At 38.2% G+C, this 20,172-nt stretch overlaps 1 protein-coding gene across 1 annotated transcript in view; it reads right to left on the reverse strand.

Moving 5' to 3' along the window:
* Positions 1-10,824, reverse strand: part of myo10l1 (myosin X, like 1) — a 62,162-nt gene extending 51,338 nt beyond the window's left edge. Inside the window, exon 1 of the mRNA XM_039689465.2 lies at positions 10,170-10,824. Coding sequence (XP_039545399.2) covers positions 10,170-10,190 — 21 coding nt within the window. The 5' untranslated portion in view covers positions 10,191-10,824. The remainder of the gene's footprint in view (positions 1-10,169) is intronic.
* Positions 10,825-20,172: the final 9,348 nt, after the last annotated feature.

Genomic DNA, 20,172 nt, shown 5'->3' on the forward strand with positions numbered 1-20,172 from the left:
ATGGATATTTTTCTAACAAAAACACATTGCATCGCTTCAGTAGGCCTTTATTAAGCATGGGGCCGTATTGATTACTTTTATGATGGATGGATGCACTTTTTTTGGTGTTTCGAAATCTCAGTTACTATTTATTCCAATTATACAGCTTAATAGAGCCAGGATATGTTTTAATATAACTCCTTCTGTTCGACTGAAAGAAGAAAGTAATATACACTTAAGATGACTTGAGGGTGAATAAATTATGGGATAATTTTCATTTTTGGGTGAACTTACCCTTTAATTTCTCCTCAAATCTCATTATGTATACTTATTATGCATTGTACCTAACTTATGTGGATTAGACTCATCCAAAAATGACAGTATTACAGTAATTCAGATTATAATGTGATTCACAATTGAGAATAAATGCAATTACAAAAGAAAGTAACACATCTAGATGCATTACAGTCATGCGAATCTAGGGAATAATGTGCTAATAATTCATGAAAAAATGTGACGTGGACATATTGTAAGATTCGTCCTTTAAAGCACAGCAGGGTCTTGTGAACTCATCCATTTTGGCTCTAATCACAGCAGGGTGAAATCACAGGGGAAACAATGCTAAATCAGGAAAGCCAAAGCTGCAGTTGCAATGACAAAGGGAGTTAATTACATCGCAAGCCTAGCTGTTTGCGTTCTGATAATTATAGGCCTATACAGCCAGCAAGAAAGAAAACACACAAGCTGGGAATCTACCAAAAGGCTACAGACAGTCTTGTGCAATTTTTTATATAACATAACTTCCCATAAAACGTCCCTAGGAAGATGCAGACAGACGACCCTGGCCTCTGTGAGCATTATAAAGGTACAATAATCACTATGATAACCCACTGTGCTACTATAATCCCACCGAGCTGCCACCTCTCCATCTGAGGGTTTAGCACAAGCGGACGACTGCCATGGCAACAGAAGGGCAGGGTCCTGGCAGCAGGTGTTGGGTGTGAACTAGGGCAACAGTGGAGTGGACAGGGCAGTAGGTTGAATATTAAAATTGAAATATTGCATTGGGAATTTGGACTGATTTAAGGCACAGATGGATAATGATTAACACTGGACTGATTATTGGATGCCTGTGCAGAGGATCAAGAAAAAAACTATTCTAGTTCAGGTTGCAGGGAAAAGTCACATGCAGCATGGGTATATTTTTAGCCTGCATGTTTGTGTCTGTACTGTCGACGTAAACCGCCTCATTTCTGACGGGTACTTCTCCCTCTCACATACACACTTATTCTTCTGCATGTGCTAAGACCTTACTCTCACCTTACTCAGTTCATCTTCCTGAACAATGAAAATACAGAGAGTTCAGTTCATATATTGTACAGTGCTGTGTAAAAAGTTTGGTTTAAACAGTTTTATTATGTTTCTGAAAGAAGTTTCGTTCACAAAGGCTGCGCAATTTCTGATTAAGAAACCCCCCAGCAATATTGTGAAACATTACAATTGAAAATAACTGTATTCCAATTTAATGTATTCTAAAATGGAATGTATTTCTTGTGATGGCAAAGCTGATTTTTGAGTATTCGGTGTCAGAAACCATTACTATATGCTGATATGGTGCTCAAGTAACATTTCATATTATTATCACTGTTGGAAAAGTTGTGCTACTTAAAAAAAATGTGGAATCCATGATAAATTGGTACATACATAAAATGCTTTGAATAGAAAGTTCAAAAGAATATCACTTGAGTCAGAAATCTTGAGTTATTTTATACAATAGTGTTATAAATATCATAAATGTTTTATTGCCAACGACTTGTGAAAAACAAATCTATTTGAACCCAAACTTTTGAACAGTAGTGTATATCTAGACACTATCACACAGTTACACAGTATTACAAAACTAACTTTAAATATTTCCATTATTAGCCACATTATATTATAATGTGGAAAAACCTCTTATAACAGCAACTCTGTCAGTATTATTAATTTATTAGCACCTGCCAAATAGTCTCAGCCTCAATGGTCACATCAGGTCAGACTGTCTCTTTCTGTTTCAGTTCTTGAGCAGACTGACCTGTATTGTGGACCATCAGCTGGTTGCAACAAACATTGTTTTCTCAATTTAAAATGATTGCCTAGCCACTAAAAATTAAAAATTCTGTCATCATGTACTCCATATATATTTAAACCTAGATTCCAAATTCAGCTACTCCACACATTGACGCAACCGCCATTTTGGAAAGGTCAACATTTATTTAGCTACTCATTAGATATTTCATTGGATATTCACAGATTTGTATAACTACGGTTGCAGACTCACAATCAACTTGCTCTCTGATGTTCTGGGTTCATGGCTTATAAAACAGCAGCTAATGAGGAATCTATGTATGTATAAACAATAAACATCTATGATTTAATCGCTCTGATGTTGTTCCAAGCATTTGTGACTTTCTACCTTCGGTGGAACATAAAATATGTTTTCTGAAGAATGTTAATAACAGTTTTGGTTCTCAATAACTTCCACTGTATGGGTATAAAATAAAATGGAAGTCAATAAGAACATAAATTATTTGGTTACCAGCATTTCATCTTCTTTTGTGTTACGCTTACGCATACAGGTTTGGAATGACATTGTGGTGAGTAAATTATGACAAAATATACATTTTTGGATGTACTACCTATTCTGTCAAATCTAAAGTGCTTGAACTTTTATTTAGTCACATAATGTAACTATATTATCACCCAGTTCTTCATATGAAGTTGGATAAGTATGTCCAACTTCATCCACATTCACACAGTCAAAGCGATACTATAGCAAATCTCAACTGCTTGATTGCTTGTATCATGATTGTCTGCCAAATGTGTATTTTGACTTGACTTGCAGTCAGACATTTCTAATCTAAGAAAATAATCGTGTCCCTTATTTTCCACAGCAAAAGAGCCTCAGGTTCTAAAATGTGCCCAGGTTAAAACCCTGCAATGATCAGAGGCTGAGATTAAATGTTGGGATTGAGGCACCCTGGGTTCTCTCTGCATGGGGTTTAGATCATATTCTGACAACCTCAAAGACAATGACTTGAGTAAAAGAAAAGTATATCACTCCAGACGAGTGAGACTTTATAGGAGACCGTTCTAATTATACACAAGGGACCAGAACAATGACTGGACCATATAATGATGCCATGAATGAACAGAGATAGCGAGAGGAAAAGGAGGAATGGAGACACAGGAAAGGGGCACACGTGCATCAGCTGTGGAAGAAAGAGATTTGCACTTTTCCCTGGAGCGATCTGTCAGATCTGCTCTTCACAGCCAGGCGGAGGCGGCTGATCTGGGTCAGGAGAGAGAGAACTTTGCTCAGTGCTTCTCTCTGCTGGTCTCTCTAACTGAGAACACAAGTGCACACACATGCAGTAGACCTCAGTTTTTCATGTCTCTGTCTCCATCCTGATTTTGATGCCCTTCATAGTCACTCCAAATCCTGTAATACGGTTATGTGGGTGAACTGGAACTAAACTGTAAACTGGCTACAATATTTGAAGGGAGGGATAATGTAGTCAGCATGTTACGAACTGCTCTGAGACACAAAGATTGAGGATCCAAATTCAGTATTTGAGTAATCCAGAATCTTAATCAAACACAGGCAAAGGGTCAAAGACAGGAAGGCAGTCCAAAGACACAAACAAACAGGGGTCAGAGGCAAAAACGGAATCCAAGAAACAGGCAAAAATCCAAGAACCAAGAGACAACGAAACCAAGGAGAATGCTAAGAAATGCAGTATGAACACTAAACAGGACTTCGCAAGGAATGAATTAAAGGCGGGCATACACTGTGCGATTTTCGTCCGATTTTGAGCCAAATTCTGACTCGTGCGACTCATTTTCGTGTCGGACCGATTTTCAGCTTTGTCGTGCGTCGTTTGTCGTGCAGTGTTCGTGCAGTGTACAGGGGGAAACGAGAGGCGATTAACCTCTCACGATCGACAATCGGATGGTCGGATGAATTTCTGGCATGTCAGAAATTTTGGTCGCTCCTCGTGACTATATCGCACAGTTGAAGCAACGCTACGAACCGATTGCCCTAAACTCAGTGTTTTTTCCCTCACTGCACCTGCGCGAAAACAGAACCATTTCATCTGCAGCAAAAATAAAATTAAAATAAAAACGAGCTACAAATTACTGTTGCTTACCTCCAGTTCGTGTTGCAAAATGGATAATATTACCCACCGTCTTCAAGCCACCTGATATGTAACACCTCTTTTATTATTTTGTCAAACAATGTTTTTGAAATAAACCTGTTTTTAATTTTCATTGATGATTAATAATGGCAATGTTCGGACATATTATAGACTGTTAATAGTTATTTTATATAATTCATTGTAATCGACCTAAATGTTTTAGACCATTTTTAATGAGTAAGATTAATATTTTATTATCCTCACAGCACGTTGGTTATGTGAAAATATTGCGTGGCAAATTAATTATAATAGCGGATCAATTTAATAGTAAAATTAGCCTATAGGCCTCCCCAAATAATGATAATATAATAATAATAATAATTAAATGCATAAATTGAAAATACTAAATCATCTTGATACTGATGCTTGTTTTGACAATATCTCTGGATACATACACGTAAATAGGCGCAATCCAGGGGGTTATCGCAGATATTACACGTATAGTGTGAGCAGTGAAGTCGCAGCTCGACGATCGGACCGCACAGTGTGAGCACATAAATCCTGAACTTTGCCTTTGCATCGCATGCGATTTACTCGTTCAGTGTGAGTAGGTACCTTGCTGAAATCGCACAGACATCGCACAGTGTATGCCCGCCTTAATGTACATGGTTTAAGGCTGAGACTGACAAGGTAATGTAACACAGGTGGATGCAATCAGGGATGAAGGGCACTCCAGCTGATGACCATTATACCAGGAAAAACGATTTCTAGTTGCACCAATATGAAGATGCATTTTAAATAAATTATGGAGTTGTATTACTTTTTATGGTTTGAGTTGAAATTATTTGTGATACTAGAGACTTGAAACAAGCACTGCAATGTAGAAAAAAAGTCTATTGTACAGTTTATCAAATATTGCATGCGCATATCTGACCACCAAATGTCTTTTGTAAAAAACAAACAAGATATATTTTCAGCTTATAGTCCTTGGATGTCTGAGAACAATTATCAGTTTCTAATATTGGCACTCTTTGTAAATATGAACAAAGGCTGCTGTGAAAATAAATCTTCACTGTTTACCCTTTTGATCTTTCATACATTAAAAAAAAAATCACAAAATTCGAACCTTTCATTAAAGTAAAACAATTAAAAGTGCGAGGAAACTCACATTGTGAATAAATGTTTTTCTCCAATGCATGTTGGCCACAATTATTGGTACACCTATAAAATCTTACGAGTAAAATATCTCTGAAGTATATTATATTCCCATTCATATTTTAAAAATCAGCACATCAGGGTGACTATAGGAGCATGAAATTGTCCAGCCGTGACTTCCTGTTCCACAGGAGTTTAAATATGAGGAAACACAAAAGGCCAAATGCCCTTAATCATTCATCACAATGAGTAAAACCAAGGGGCTGAACTGAAGAGAAGAAGGACCAACATGGATCTGGAAATCTGAAGGATCTGGAGAGATTCTGTACGGAGGAATGGTATCTGATCTCTTCTCAGGTGTTGTCCAAACTCATCAGGCATTATAGGAGAAAACTTAGATATGTTATATTGGGAATAGGACATTGCGGATGCCAATTGTGGCCAACGTGAACAAGAGAAAAACATTCATTTCATAATGTTTTAATTATTTCACTTCAATGAAAGGTTAGAATTTTGTAATTTTTTTTTTTTAATGAAAGATCAAAAGTATAAACAATGCAGATTTATTTTCACAGCGGCCTTTACTCACCAAGGTTGTCAACATTGAGGGCACTGTAAATAAAATACCTAATGAAAGGAAACACACACACACACACACACACAGAGATACACACACTGAGCTCTGATGCACAATCACATTTAGGCTTTTCAACAGCAACTAAACAAGTGCAAGGGGAAAAAAATAAAAAGAAGACAGAAGTGGAATGATGATGATGGAAGAAGTGGATGATGAAGTGGAATAGAAATTGATGGTATCTTTTCCAAAGCCCAACAGTATGATAACAAGGCAGTGCATATTGAGCCCACTACTTCAAACAACCTGTGAAATTAGTGCATTGCAGCAATGGATGAGTCAAAAGAGAAGAGAGACAGCAGTAAAATAATGTTGTGTTAAGAGAGAATAATATGAGAGAGGGAAAGAGAGAGAGATTCACACTGGAACGAATCAAGGCCCTCGCTTCCAAATGAAGCTGCTAAGGAAATATAGGTCACACATCTCCAGTGGCTGATTTTGTCAGAAGCAGCGACACAGAGAGAGGACACCCAATTCATGTCATCATGAAACATGAATTCTGCTCTGACCTGGAAGAACACACACACACACACACACAAACACATCAAATTATCTTTATTTTCTACTCTGTAAAAATCTGCTGAAGCTTCTGCCACCTTTCAACAAATCACATTCATAAACGTTTTGCATTTAATTTCTCACCACTTATCTAACCAACGACTTCATGTATGGAAACATGAATATTACAATTGTGCCTCATACTGAAAATAACCATAAAGATAACCAACAAAACGCCAATATTGAAATTCTATTAGTTGTCTAAACAAAATTATCAAAAAAAGGACGAAAAGTTAATTTACGCATAATAACATTATAATATACCAAATGAAAAATACAAAAAGACAATCCACCATCATGTGGAAGGATGATATCCTGAATATTTGTCACCATTAAAGACTAAGGTGTACTTTCAACTGAAATCTCAAAAGAATCCATAAGAAAATTGAATGTTCATTTTGAGATCATGTAACTGCTGATATTAAAACAACTGGATTAGTAGGTGTTGGACGATGTTGTTAATCTAGAGTTAATGTAAAATTAAATAGGTCAAATTAAATGCAAAAAATATCCAAATAAAAGCAATTAAAGGATAAATAAAATTTTGCACCAATACATCATGAGTTCCTATTTTTATATATCAAATTTCATACTCTAGAATTCTATAAAAATAGCCAAAAGCCATACAAATGTAAATGGCATGCCAACATCCATTCCATTCAGAAGTTCATAGATAGTCAGTGTTTGCTCTATTAGCTTTGTTCTTTTATTTCTGCATTTTCCCCCTCAATCCTTCAGCACTCTTTTCTCTGACTTCCTGTCCTTTTCTCCTTTACCCCCCAGCACATGTTTATAAATAGGTCTCTGTGTCTGGTGAGAAACAGTTTGAGTTGGCTCTCTCCACTAACCACTGCTGATGTTGCTTCAGATTGTGGACATGCCAGAGTGGCACAATTGTGTCTGAAAGTATTTGTTTTTGGCTAAGTAATTATAAGTAAAATAAGTAATAAAAGTGTAGAGACTCAAAGATTTTATAAAGGAATTAAAGCCAGAATTTGACCTAAAAAAGAAAAAAGAAAAGCCCTGACTATTTTTATTTATATATATTTTCTTATATGTGGAGAGTTTTCATGGCATCTATTTGTATATAGTTCAGTGAGCCTTGATTTGTATCTGGTATGTTAACTTAAAATTAAAAAAATATTGATCACAAAAAAAAAAAAGCCCCGACTGGACAATTCAGGTGATTTTGTGTGCACATGGAAAAATGTTTATATATGACTACAAAACCATTTTTTACACGCATATACTCGCTCTCAATTGGACACTCTTTTCAGTAATGAGTGTTGTCAAAAAATAAATATTTTCTCTAATGGACAAGAATATCCATCCATGATTTTAGGATTTAGACCTACTCTCACACAGTGTTGACATTTCATCAAGGCCAAGAATAAGAGAGGAACTCTGGTACTCTTGCCAAATTGTTGTGAACACAAGATGCCAGATTGGGAGAAATTCAGTCGCAGTTGATTTGGCTGTTACAACAACACCAATGGTATTCTTTGCATAAAAAAGTCTTCCAATAAACTCTTCTTTGCTAAACATGCTTTAAAATAAAATAAAATAAAGAATCTTAAAGAGATGGAGTTTGAGGAGATTGTAGTTTGAACTGAGATTTTAAAAATGTGCATAAAAATAGAACCTCTAAAACTTTATAGGCCATCATCTATTATATATAGTCAGTATACTTATATATATTACATTCCAGGCACTAGGACCATGGGGTGACCCAGTAAAATAAAGCATGCCTCCTTTCTAATGTTGCTGTGGGGACAAGAGGTGTGGACTGTTGAGTCACCAAAATGATAACCTGAACTGTCACCGCAGAGCAGACTGCAGAAAAAGGGGTTAAGATAGGTTGAAAGAAAGAGGAGTTTGTGCTTCTGTGTTGTTCTTTAAAGGGTCACTGAGCTTTCAGTATCTCAAAAATCACCCCTGGGCTCCTGAGATGCTTTAAGGCGATGACACATTAGAATGTTGGGCAGAGATAAGGATATTAGTGGGTGGGTCAGGCGTGTATTTTGGGGGGCTTGTATGCTCCACTGCATCTTGCATGTATTACATCATTTAAAATATCAGTTTACACAGAGGGAAGGGGAAGTTTAACCTCTGACCCCTACATTAACACTGGCTATTACTCTTTTTCTTTTTATATGACTTATTATTTTGGACTTATGGACTAATGGATGCAAGCCATTTCTATAGGGACCAGAAAATCAAAAAGTTGCTGTTGACTTGGTCCAGTTAACAACCACCTCTCAATGCATTTACAAACACAGAGACCAACCGCACAAAAACCACTCAAAACACCTAGAAACCCCATATGAAACACCTGCCATCCGCCTGCAACTCCCATCTTAGCAGCCATTTTTTGCATGGGCAAGAACCATCTATCTAATTGTACTTATGCTATAGCTGATGTATCACATGCATCCTAGTTATCTGGACCACTTGGAAAGACCTGCAATTACAAACTATACAGAGACAGGTTTCACCATAAATGCTCCATAAATTCAATTAATAGCCTTCCATAGACAGGGACGTTTTCTTATAGGCCATCATATAGCCCATTTTTTGGAGTTTCTAATAAACGCAGATTCCAACTCATCTCTCAAGTAAGTAAGTACAATATCCAGTGTACTTTTGCATAATAAATTAATGTAATTTACTCACTGAGCCTTGTCTGCTTTCCACTCTGACACAGATTAAATGCTGACTGCTTAAAACCATAAGAAACATAGCATGTGCTTAAGAGGATAAATGGCTTAATGGGGATGCTGTATTTCAGTTTTAGATCAAATGAAGGTGTTTGTTTGAAGTGCAAAGAGTGTGTGCGGTCAGAGCAAAGGAGCAATGACAAAATCCTCCAATCAAGTAAGATTTGGGCATCCCAATCTAATGGTATAGAGAGATAAGCAAAAATGAAACAAACAGTTTAAAATGATATCGCGAGGCCTGTTCTGCAGAATTCAGATCAAGTAAACAGAACCACCATGTATTCACTCAGGGTGGCATGTTCATTATGAGCCCTTGCATATATGTTCCTGAACAATTCCTATCAGGCTCAAGGTGAATGCTCTGAATATGGAATGTGGTAATAATCCCAATTATGTCAGGACAGCCTTCACAACACAGTCACGCGCTGGCTTTGAGAGATTTCATGTCATTGATTTATAACAAATCTAGATGCGTAAAAATCAACCATTTGGAAAATGTGAGCGACTTAGAAAACCTTGCATAGCACCCTTGGAGAAGCATCATATTAGATAGAGACCCTGCCTCTGCTTCAATGCGCGAGCCCCTTCCCCCCTCACGCGCGCCACAGCCCAGGCGAGCGCGAGACACCGATGCACGCGACATCACCACAGACTACTGTCAACGAAATAACGAACAGGTCGCTTTTAATGAAACACTTCAATGACAAACTGTAAAACGTGTGTCTGTTTATATGTATATGTAAACGGAATGACACTGTTATATGAGGAGACGGCATTACATGCAACATCCTGAGGCACAGCCAAATTATCCACCGGTCTTTAGGCTACACCATAAGACTCCTGAGGACATTATTTCACAAACATAGCACATAATCTATTGTTTTTGCATTATATATAAAGCACAACAGAGGACATGACACATTCCCCTCATTATAAAAATGAGCCCACCTCTGCGAAGAAGGTCTCCATCTTCCCTCAGAGGATGCAAGAGGATCCAGCTAATCAGTCACAAAACTGCAGAGGATTCGAGAAACCTTTGACAAGATGTATGTCTGTTCTGCAGTTGCTTTCCATTCACGAATGTTTACGAAGAGCAGGGAGCTGCAGTCCTGCGTGAGGTGGCAATTCGAACAACTGATGATGGCGCGAGAAACGGCCGTTGGCAAAAAACAAAAAAAACAGCCGGTGGGGTAAAGAAAACGCTCAGGTGTTTCGTTTCTGTAAGTGTCTTTTTCTATTTACTCGAAACGCCGGTGTTCAAACACATGCCTGGCAGACTCCGGTGTCCGCACCAGAGCAAATGAGCCAGTGTCCGCTCGCGCATCTCCGGTTGGGCGGCGCACCGCGCGCAAAGACAACCCCCTGAGTTTGCCCCTTTTACCGTGCATACCGGTAGTAAAATGAAGAAAATATGGCTCCTCAGAAATATATGACAGAAATTACAGCTATTCTCTGAATCAATAATAAAGCATACAGTATAGTGAGCTTTTGATGCGTTACTGATCCATTATATTAAGTGAGATCGAAAGCGTTATGTTAAAATACAGTACAACAAGCTTCAGCCAGATTCCATCATCTTGATCAGAAATCCCATGTGTAGGATGTGGTACTGCGTGCGCCTCTGATGGGTTTCCATGGTAGCACTACTGACACATATGCCGTGAAGTGGGTGGGGTAGAACAGATTCACTCATCAATTCACATATAGAAGGTGTTGCGGTGTCTGCAGGGCAGAGTAATCTGAAAACAATATTTGCAACATCTTCAAACTAAATTAAGAGCCAGTTTGGTCACTCTCTGCATGAAAGTCAAATATAAAGCAGATGGTAGATGTATTAAATCATTAAACTCTCATCTCCCACGCAGCTTGAGAGACATAAACTATAATCCGGATTCATTAGCCCAAGAAGAACAGTGTAATTTAACATTTTCATTGATACATAATTGTCCAAGATGACAATTTTTAAAAACTAGGCCTATATGTGCAATGTTTTTAAATGATTTGTTCTTAAAAGAAGTTCTTAATAGTTGTACTGTACAAAGACACAATCATTATTTTCATTTTTAAAAAGGTGTTAAAAACATTTTACCATGTATGGTAAAAGTTGATTTTTTTTTTTTTTTACAAACATTGCTTGACTAGAAGTCATTAGGAAATGTATTTGTGGTTATACCAGCGTTTGCCAATCTGAACTAACCATGTCATAGCAAATTAAATATTTTAGGAGACTGGAACACAGTGAAGAAGGTACAGGGCAATTTCTAAAATGACAATTTTTATTATTATTATTATTTTTTTTTACATTTTAATCAAGAACGATATTCTAGTTATTGTATGAAAAACCTTTTTTTTTAGTGTTTTTATTTTATTTTTATGTTAAGGTCCAAACACAACAAAAGAAAAAGTAAGACACTTGAGAACAAACCTGTAAATGCTCTCAGCCTTAATGTAACTTCAGTGCTGACTCTATAGAGTTGCAAATCTTTGTGATGTTTTCAATTAGGGGAGACAAAGAGCAGGTTTTCCTGAGGATAAGGACTTACAAGCCATTTGATAGACACTTTTCATTCAGCACCTAATAGCACACTAACTGTAATAACAGCACCCCTGGAGCAATGTGGGACTTCATGTCATTCTCAGAGTTAAAATACTGTATTTATCGAGCAGAAATATGATGAGAACTGGGTTACCTCTTTTAGGAATTGAACTTTTAATGTTTGTGTTATTCAGATCCTTAACTGTCTTAAATGTACTACCTCTGCTCTGCCTCTTTTTTCAGGGTGGAAATTATGGGGTTCGTTCTACTACACAAATACACACAGTCTTTTTCTTTTGGTCCAAATAAACACCTTGAGATATTGGAATTCTTTCTTTCTTCTTTTTTTCGTTACCCTTTTTCAAAACAAGTCAGAAAGCTGAAAGATTGATTCACTGCTTCAAGATAACTGTAACTTCACCCCAAAGAAGTCTCGGGTGACATTCATGATGCACAAGCAAGCATTGTAATCCATGCAAAACAAAGTATATCAATACACTGTAGCATGTGTGTTTGAGTCAGACACACATTGAAGATTGATGACTATATCATCTGACAAATAAAAGCTGCGAAAACAACAATGTAAAATCCCTATGGTCACTTACATCACTAAATTAATTAAATGCTCATTTTACACCCTAAAGCACATACACACACACACCTTTTAGGTTATTGATTTCAGTTATATCAGCTATGTGAGTGGCACCACCTGTTCCATTATGGCTTTTAACCTGCGGTCTTTTAGGAGAAAAGGTGAGGGGGATTGGTTGCATAATTTTTTGCAACTTTATTTTAGGCAGTCAGATAGCTTTAGTAGTGACACCGCTCGAGCTTCCTGGCAACAAGAACCAAAATAATATTCATGCTCATATATTTATGTGATGGCAAGAAGCATGCTGCAGACATTGAGACTACAGAGCCCAGAAGCGGTTTCCACTGCCCTGGCCTCTCCATTGTATTCTCATGCCTGTCACTGGAGGCCCTGAAGGTTTTAGAGGCCCCCCAGTAAGCGGTGTAGCCCGCAGCACACCACCCGTATTGAACTCGCCTCTTTGTCTCCTCCAGCCTTTTATCCCTTGCCTCCCATTGTGGGACGTGAGCTGGGGTCACACCACTGTAACAGAGCCTCACGTTCAGAGGAAACTTGTCTCTTTTGTTTCATCTTGCTGAATGGAGCTGCTTTATTTTTAAGTGTTGGGGCAGTTCCACATGGTCCCCCCATTCACGAACATCACTCTCCTACTGTGACAACTCAATTTAACGTGAATGGGCTTCTTAATCATTCACCTGATGCTTTGCTTTCAACAAGCATGTGTTGCATGAAGCTCATAAAGTCCCCAAAAACAGTAAAACAATAAAGTGACGCACTGGCAGCCTTAAAGGGATACTCCACTTTTTTTGGAAATCCGCTCATTTTACAACTCCCCCAGAGTTAAACTGTTGAGTTTTACCTTTTTTTGAATCCATTCAGCCGATCTCCGGTTCTGGCGGTACCGCTTTTAGCATGGCTTAGCATACATCATTGAAGTGCACAAGACCATTAGCATTTCTCCCAAAAAAAATACCAAAGTGTTTCGATATTTTTCCTATTTAAAACTTGACTCTTCTATAGTTACATCGTGCACTAAGACAGACGGAAAATGTAAAGTTGCGTTATAGGCTGATATGCAGGGATCTATACTCTCATTCCTGTGTAATAATCAGGAAACTTCACTGTCGCACCATGAGTGCAGCAGGCGTAATGTTATGACACAGCGCCTAAAAATAGTGCCCAGCTTCCAACGTGACCGGGACTAAGTTTGTGTAGTCATCGCGCCTGCTGCACTCATGGTACGGCAGTAAAGTTTCTTGATTATTACGCAGGAATGAGAGTATAGTTCCCTGCATATCAGCCTAGAAAATCGCAACTTTACATTTTCCGTCTGTCTTAGTGCACAGTGTAACTATAGAAGAGTCAAGTTTTAAACAGGAAAAATATCGAAACACTTTGGTAATTTTTTTTTGGGAGAAATGCTAATGGTCTTGTGCACTTCAATGATGTATGCTAAGCTATGCTAAAAGTGGTACCGCCAGAACCGGAGATCGGCTGAATGGATTCAAAAAAGGTAAAACTCAACAGTTTAACTCTGGGGGAGTTGTAAAATGAGCGTATTTCCAAAAAAAAAAGGTGGAGTATCCCTTTAAACGAGGAAGATCCAGTAGGGTTCCAGATTTAACAGATGAGCAAGAGACAATGAAGAAAATGTCTCAGTTACGTATGTAACCCTCGTTCCCTGAAGGATGGAACGGAGACGTAAGTCGAACGTGGCCGACTGAAAGGGAACTAGAAAACTGAGAGCTGTATCCCAAAAGTGTACATCAGAATCAAATGTCATTTTAATGTGACATCAATCGGACTCTCAGGGTGATGTCATTTTAAGCGGATAGGCAGATGAAAGCAATGTGATATATGTGACGAGCCCTGCGGTTGCACCATCATAGATTTTCTGCACAACTGGTTTTGTGAAATAAGACCAGATTACATAACAGGGTTGTGCCCCTAAATAACGAATAGAACAATTGACTTCTAATTGTTCTATTGTCTTAATTGTTGTTCTATTCTTTATTTTGCCCAAACATTTTGAGAAACAGATGAGAGACAAAGACAATCATCATATCGTGGGCACCATGCAACTATAACAACCATGTTGCCATGCCAATAAAAGAAGTATGTTTTTTGAAATAGGGCTGTGATGCGCTGACTTCAGATGGCACATGGACAAGAGGTTGTTGATGAACTGAGGAGTGCTATTTATGCACAGTTCTGTTCTGTTTAACTGTCCAACTGTCTCCAAGTCATTGGAGGGATGGATTATTTTAGTTTTGCAGCCCCATTGAGTTGAGTCTCCTGGGCTAGAACTTAAACTGTTCCAAAAAAATAGTGGCATCTGAATGAGCCACCTGAGCAAATAGTACCAGCATTAAGTTGCAAAACAGATAAACAGGCACATTTCAATTCTATTCTTTTATCAAATACTTTCAGGCTTGATCTTCTCGCTTGAATATGCTTTCTCCTCTCTGCAGCCTGGTGTTTTTACTGCCGAATCAGAAAGTAGTAAAAGCTGGTCGATACTGTTGTTATCACTGGGTGAGAAACAAACAGATTACTGTCAATCAAAGGCACTGGCCAATAGCCATCACCATAAATCCCTCTGATTCAGTGAACCAACAGAGGTCTTAGCGTAATGAGATTTTCCTTTTGTCTAAAAAGCATAAGAACAGATTAAAATCTCACGGTGCTTCTAGCAATATGGGATATCTCCCCAGGTTTGCTTATAATGGTAAAATAGTCAATTGGAATTTGGAAATAGTTTGCCAGCAAATATTGTTATCTCCACAGGCAATGACCAAAAAAGAAACATTCAGGTGCCTAATACTGTATGTATCTGTTTATGGGAACAGAGACGGACAGACAAGAGTCTCTTGTGTAAGATGACATGAGAATGGCGGCAGCATTAAAATTGAGAAAGAGCTGTCAAGACAATTCTCCCTTCTCATAGTGGAATAGATGTATAGGAAAGGCAAAAGCAGAATTGGTGATTTCAGAAATATGGTTGAAATCAAATTGGACACAAGGTCCATACAGATAACAATCGATATTGGAGTTTGCAGCCAAAAAAGCCCAAATCTGGAGTCAAGACATGGCTCAGGTCTTTCCTTCATTGTATCTAAGGGACATTTTCACATAATGTATTTAATGTTCAACAAGTTAAACCTGCAGATCACTTGGGAAGTTTAATACTGGGGGTTAGTGTTAGTTTGTTCAAGCCCATAAGCAAAAGCAATAATAAATGTGAGACTTGCATTGCTAAACAGCCATGTTTATTATATTTTGATGGAATGGTACGTTTTAGAGAAATAACCGAGTGCACATCTTCAAAACTGATCTCAGATCAATCAATAGCCATTATTGAGCTAGGCGGCCACGAGAATGTTAATGCTGTAGTGTAAGTGCTGGGTGTTGTGTCTGGAGGCATAATAATGGTTCTGCAATAGACAGGGAGGGTGTTTTTTATGATGCTAGAAATCATTTTCATTGATCGCTGGTGAGACTCTAAAAAATCGGACAGTATTTTTATAGGCCTATTTATATATTTTTTATTTAACTTAATTCTTGATATTAAATTGCAGGGGGAAAAACTTAAAGGCGTGATGAACTAAGAAATCAAATTTTCCCTGAGCTTTTGACATCTAAGAGGTCATCATATTATAAGAATATCCTGTAAGTTTCAGAACTGAAAACGGCCTTGTTGGTCCAATAAAAGCTTTTATTGACACCAGGCTCAGCAAACGACTCGTTTTTCAAAGTAGGGAACTATGACGTCAAAGAGGATAAAACACCACCCCCGCAGAAGAAGATCAACGCCAACTTCAACACGGCCGGTTTAGCCCTGCCTACCGATTTGTGCATTACACGCATAGCTAAAGAACATAGATGCCTACCTCGTGATGGATTCCAATGGTTAAACTTTATTTTTAATGATATTCCAGCCGATGAGGGTAAACATTGTTCGTCAGTTCGCTTCATTTCACTGAGGATTGTTTTGTAAACAAGACACAGGTCGAGACTGGATTTGCAGACCGATTAAGATTAAAGAACGGTGGTGTGCCGCCTATAAGGGATCCGACAGGAATGGTGCACACGGACACTGGGTCGAACATGTATGGAGAATGATTCCGGTTGCCATTTTACAACATTGGACGTTTTCAAAACAATTTCCCCCAGTGCACCGACGGGTGAGTCGAAACTCTTTATAATATGCAAAACTGTTATCCCCTCACAGCAGTGGGCGTTTACTTCCAAGTCTTCAGTGCGAGACGCCCATAAAAATGAGCGTTTTTCACCTAGGCTCAAAATAGCCTATTTATTAATTTTGATGTTTTTTGAATGCAAAAACCAAGCGAACATCATAAGTTGACCTCAGACAACAATATAATAAAATTTAAAAAGCCATGACCCCTTTAATATATATTTTTCTACTTTTACTTTCTACACAAAAGTTTGGGTAACTTGCTAAAGGTCTAAAACTGCCCTCAATTTTGGGTTGCATTATAGAATATGTGTGTGATCCGAAACTATAACCGGTCCACAGGAAGAACATCCGTGGGAAAGTGAGAATGTTTATTGTGTTTAGAGAGCTAAAAGAAAGGAATCAAGTTGATAGTCCTCGGATCATCACAAGATTTGAAAGGATTGCAAACAGAAGTGAACGGATTAATTTATGAAGCACTATGAACAACACAGAAGAGAGAGTGTGTGATTCCGGTGTGAATATATATAAACAAACCTGACTTCTAATCTATTTTTTTTTTGGAATGTTAGAATACATTACCTTGCCATTAAAGATGCTGAAGCTTTCTTCAAATGGTTGTAAACCAAAACTAAAAATAAAGACACACACTTCAGCACGGCTTCCCTTACATTCCCATCCCAAATCCAAGATTATCCAATCTTTCAAATTTATTAAAAAAGGAATCTGCCCCCCAGCATACACTATCTTCTTTTATCCCTCAATACAGAAATGAATGCTTGTCTTCTAAATGCATGTGTGCACCTTGATCCTCTACAATCCTTAATATGAAAATGTCTGAAGCATAACAGTAAAGCCCTGTGCCACAAAGCATTTCTCTCCCTCACAAACATGCACACACTGCTCTCCAGACTGAAGCACGGACTACAGGAAATGAATACATGTGTGTATTCAGATACCGCCTCTTCAAGACCTGCATCAGAGAGGAGGGCATCAAACGAGATGGTACTGTATCTATTTTCATGGGTTTTTTTTTTTTTTCAGTTCACTGGTCCATTCACTATAAGAAATTAGAGCTTAATTTTTAATTTCAAGTAACTGTTAAAGGGATACTTCACCTCTGGAAAAGTGTATTTAAAGTGGGTCATTAATGTAGAAGAAATGTTAAATTATTTTTTAATTTGGAGCTTTCTAGACTGAGAAAAGCTAGAAAATGTATTTTTGGCTTGTGAGTGAAAGACAACAACTCCCAGAATGCACTTGCTTCGCTGCCCTAGGAGGCCACGCCTACCGGTAACAGAGCGCAGAGGTTAAACAACAAGTCTAGGCTACTAGTGAGTCTCCGAGATGAGTCTGCCAGAAAATGTGTTTAGAGATCGCCCAGAATGTCCGGGATTCGGCTTTTGCGTTCTACAGTCGCCATTCATTATGTTTACTGTGGCGAGCAGGGCGAGTGAGGGCCGCGGGAGAACGGCGCGAGGCCGGTGGCGTGATTACCGATGAGCGACACCTGTGAGATGGACCGGTCTCGTATCTCTCACAGAGGAGCGGGAATTTTCTTAGCAATGTTAAAACGCACATCAACCAATCACTTGTTTAGCGTTCATGTAAACACTACATTCAAATTCGCCAATCGGAATGAATTCAGTTAGATTAAAACAAAAGGTGTGCATGTAAACAATGAATGGCGATTGCAGAAAGCAAAAGCTGAATCCCGGACATTGAGGGCCGGACATGTCCATTAAAAAAAAGATGGTAACCCCTACTACTCACTTTTCTCCACAGAAGAAGAGCCTGATAGCTTAGCTTCCAAAAAAAGATGGCTGACACTATGTGAGATCCTACCCTCTATGGGCGGGTTGAGAACATGCTGGACAGCCCCTACTACTGACTGTAGTCTTTAGCCTCTGGCCAAAAAATCCTCCTTTGACACAAAATGACGATTTTTTTCCAGACAAAAAATACAAAAATCTCTCGTCTCAGGGGGATATAAGGGTGGAAAGCATGGTAATTCGTAAATGCTACAGGTTTTCTACTAATACAAAGCTTAATGCTAAATCCTGAAGTATCCCTTTAAGACCAGGGGGGTTAATAAAGGCATTCTGAGGTGAAGCGATGCGAAAAAATATCCGCATTTAACATGTTCCAAAGTAAAAGTCCAGCTTCCGGCAAAACGCAGTCCACTTGCGACTAAAGCGCAACTTATGACGTCGGAAGTAGTGTAGTGCATCATGGTGTAGCATCAATTTATCATCAGTGTGTCACATTCCTCGCAAAAGTTGCGCTTAGACTTAAGTCGAATCCGTATGCATTTGGCAGAATGCAAGTTATTTAACTTTATACATTTTTTAAATATATTTTTCTAACACAAATGCATCGCTTCACTTCAGAAGGCCTACCCCAGGAGCCATGTGGAGCACTTTAATGATGGATATGCACTTTTATTGATTTTTTTTTAATGGTTTTATACACCTAGAATGACTTGAGGGTGAGTAAATCATGGGCTAATTTTCATTTTTGGGTGAACTATCCCTTTAATGCTTAGAAAAAATGTTGAGAAACTGTACAATGCTCCTAAAGGGTTTAAAACAGAGGCAGTAGGAAAGAGAATGTGTGTGTATGTAGCTGAATATGGTTCCCAGCAGCAGTTCAATTTAATTAAGGATCCCCAGAGGAATGACTTCATCTCTGGGTAAGAGGGGTCTCCACTTACCCCTGTTTCCCTTCCTTCCTCCTGCCAATCCCAGTATGACAGAATTTCATGTGAATCAGTCCTCAATATCACTAATGCATGCAAAGGTCAGCATGGGAAAGCATGCTGCAAGAAAACCACAATAATAAATCCTGTTTTTCATCTTGTGTTTTAAATGTTGATAACTGGTGCTACAAACACCACTACAGCAACCACTGACTACACTACAGGTGTAATGCAATTGCCATGCCAAAAGTGATTAAAAAAAAAGTGAAAATGGTAACTTGCGCTTGTTGATAAGGTTATCTTCGCATTTAAAGTTGCTGTACACAATGTTAGCCAACATTTTTATTCGTGAGGGCGTGACAACCCTATGGACAAAATCAAGTCCCGCCCAACGTTACCATTTCACTCGGATATGTCACATCCACATCACAAGAAAAGAAAATATAAACTTCAATTTTTTGCCGCCTTTAACAGTTTATCAACTGAAAGAATTTACTTATGTCCAAGTTGTTTTATTATGCACTATATTTAGGTAGAAATTGTATGCATATTTCAAATTATTGTTGTTTATGTTTACTAAAAGTTGAAGACCATATTTCTGACGAAAGCGACAGCTTTTACACATAACCATGGTATTTTTATTTTTATTTTTTTACCTCAAGCAGATGCAAAGGAGCTCCCAGCGATGTATCAGCTCTCTCAGCTCCCTCCAGCGATGAAAAGCTTTAACGTACGCTCGTCTTTTTTTGTTGTTGTTGTTCACGAAGCATTTTTTGGGGCTCTTTGTTTTTCTCTGTCTTCATTTTCGTGCTATAATATTTTACTGTATAAACGGTTGTTGACAGATGAGAAATCGTAAACATTTTCCACCCAGCAAAAACCCCGCTCATCCAAGTTCATCGCGCTTTTTTTTTTTTTTTTTACTTC

The sequence above is a fragment of the Pimephales promelas genome, chromosome 8 (genome assembly GCF_988280905.1).
Source record: "Pimephales promelas chromosome 8, fPimPro1.hap1.1, whole genome shotgun sequence".
Taxonomy (NCBI): Eukaryota; Metazoa; Chordata; class Actinopteri; order Cypriniformes; family Leuciscidae; genus Pimephales; species Pimephales promelas.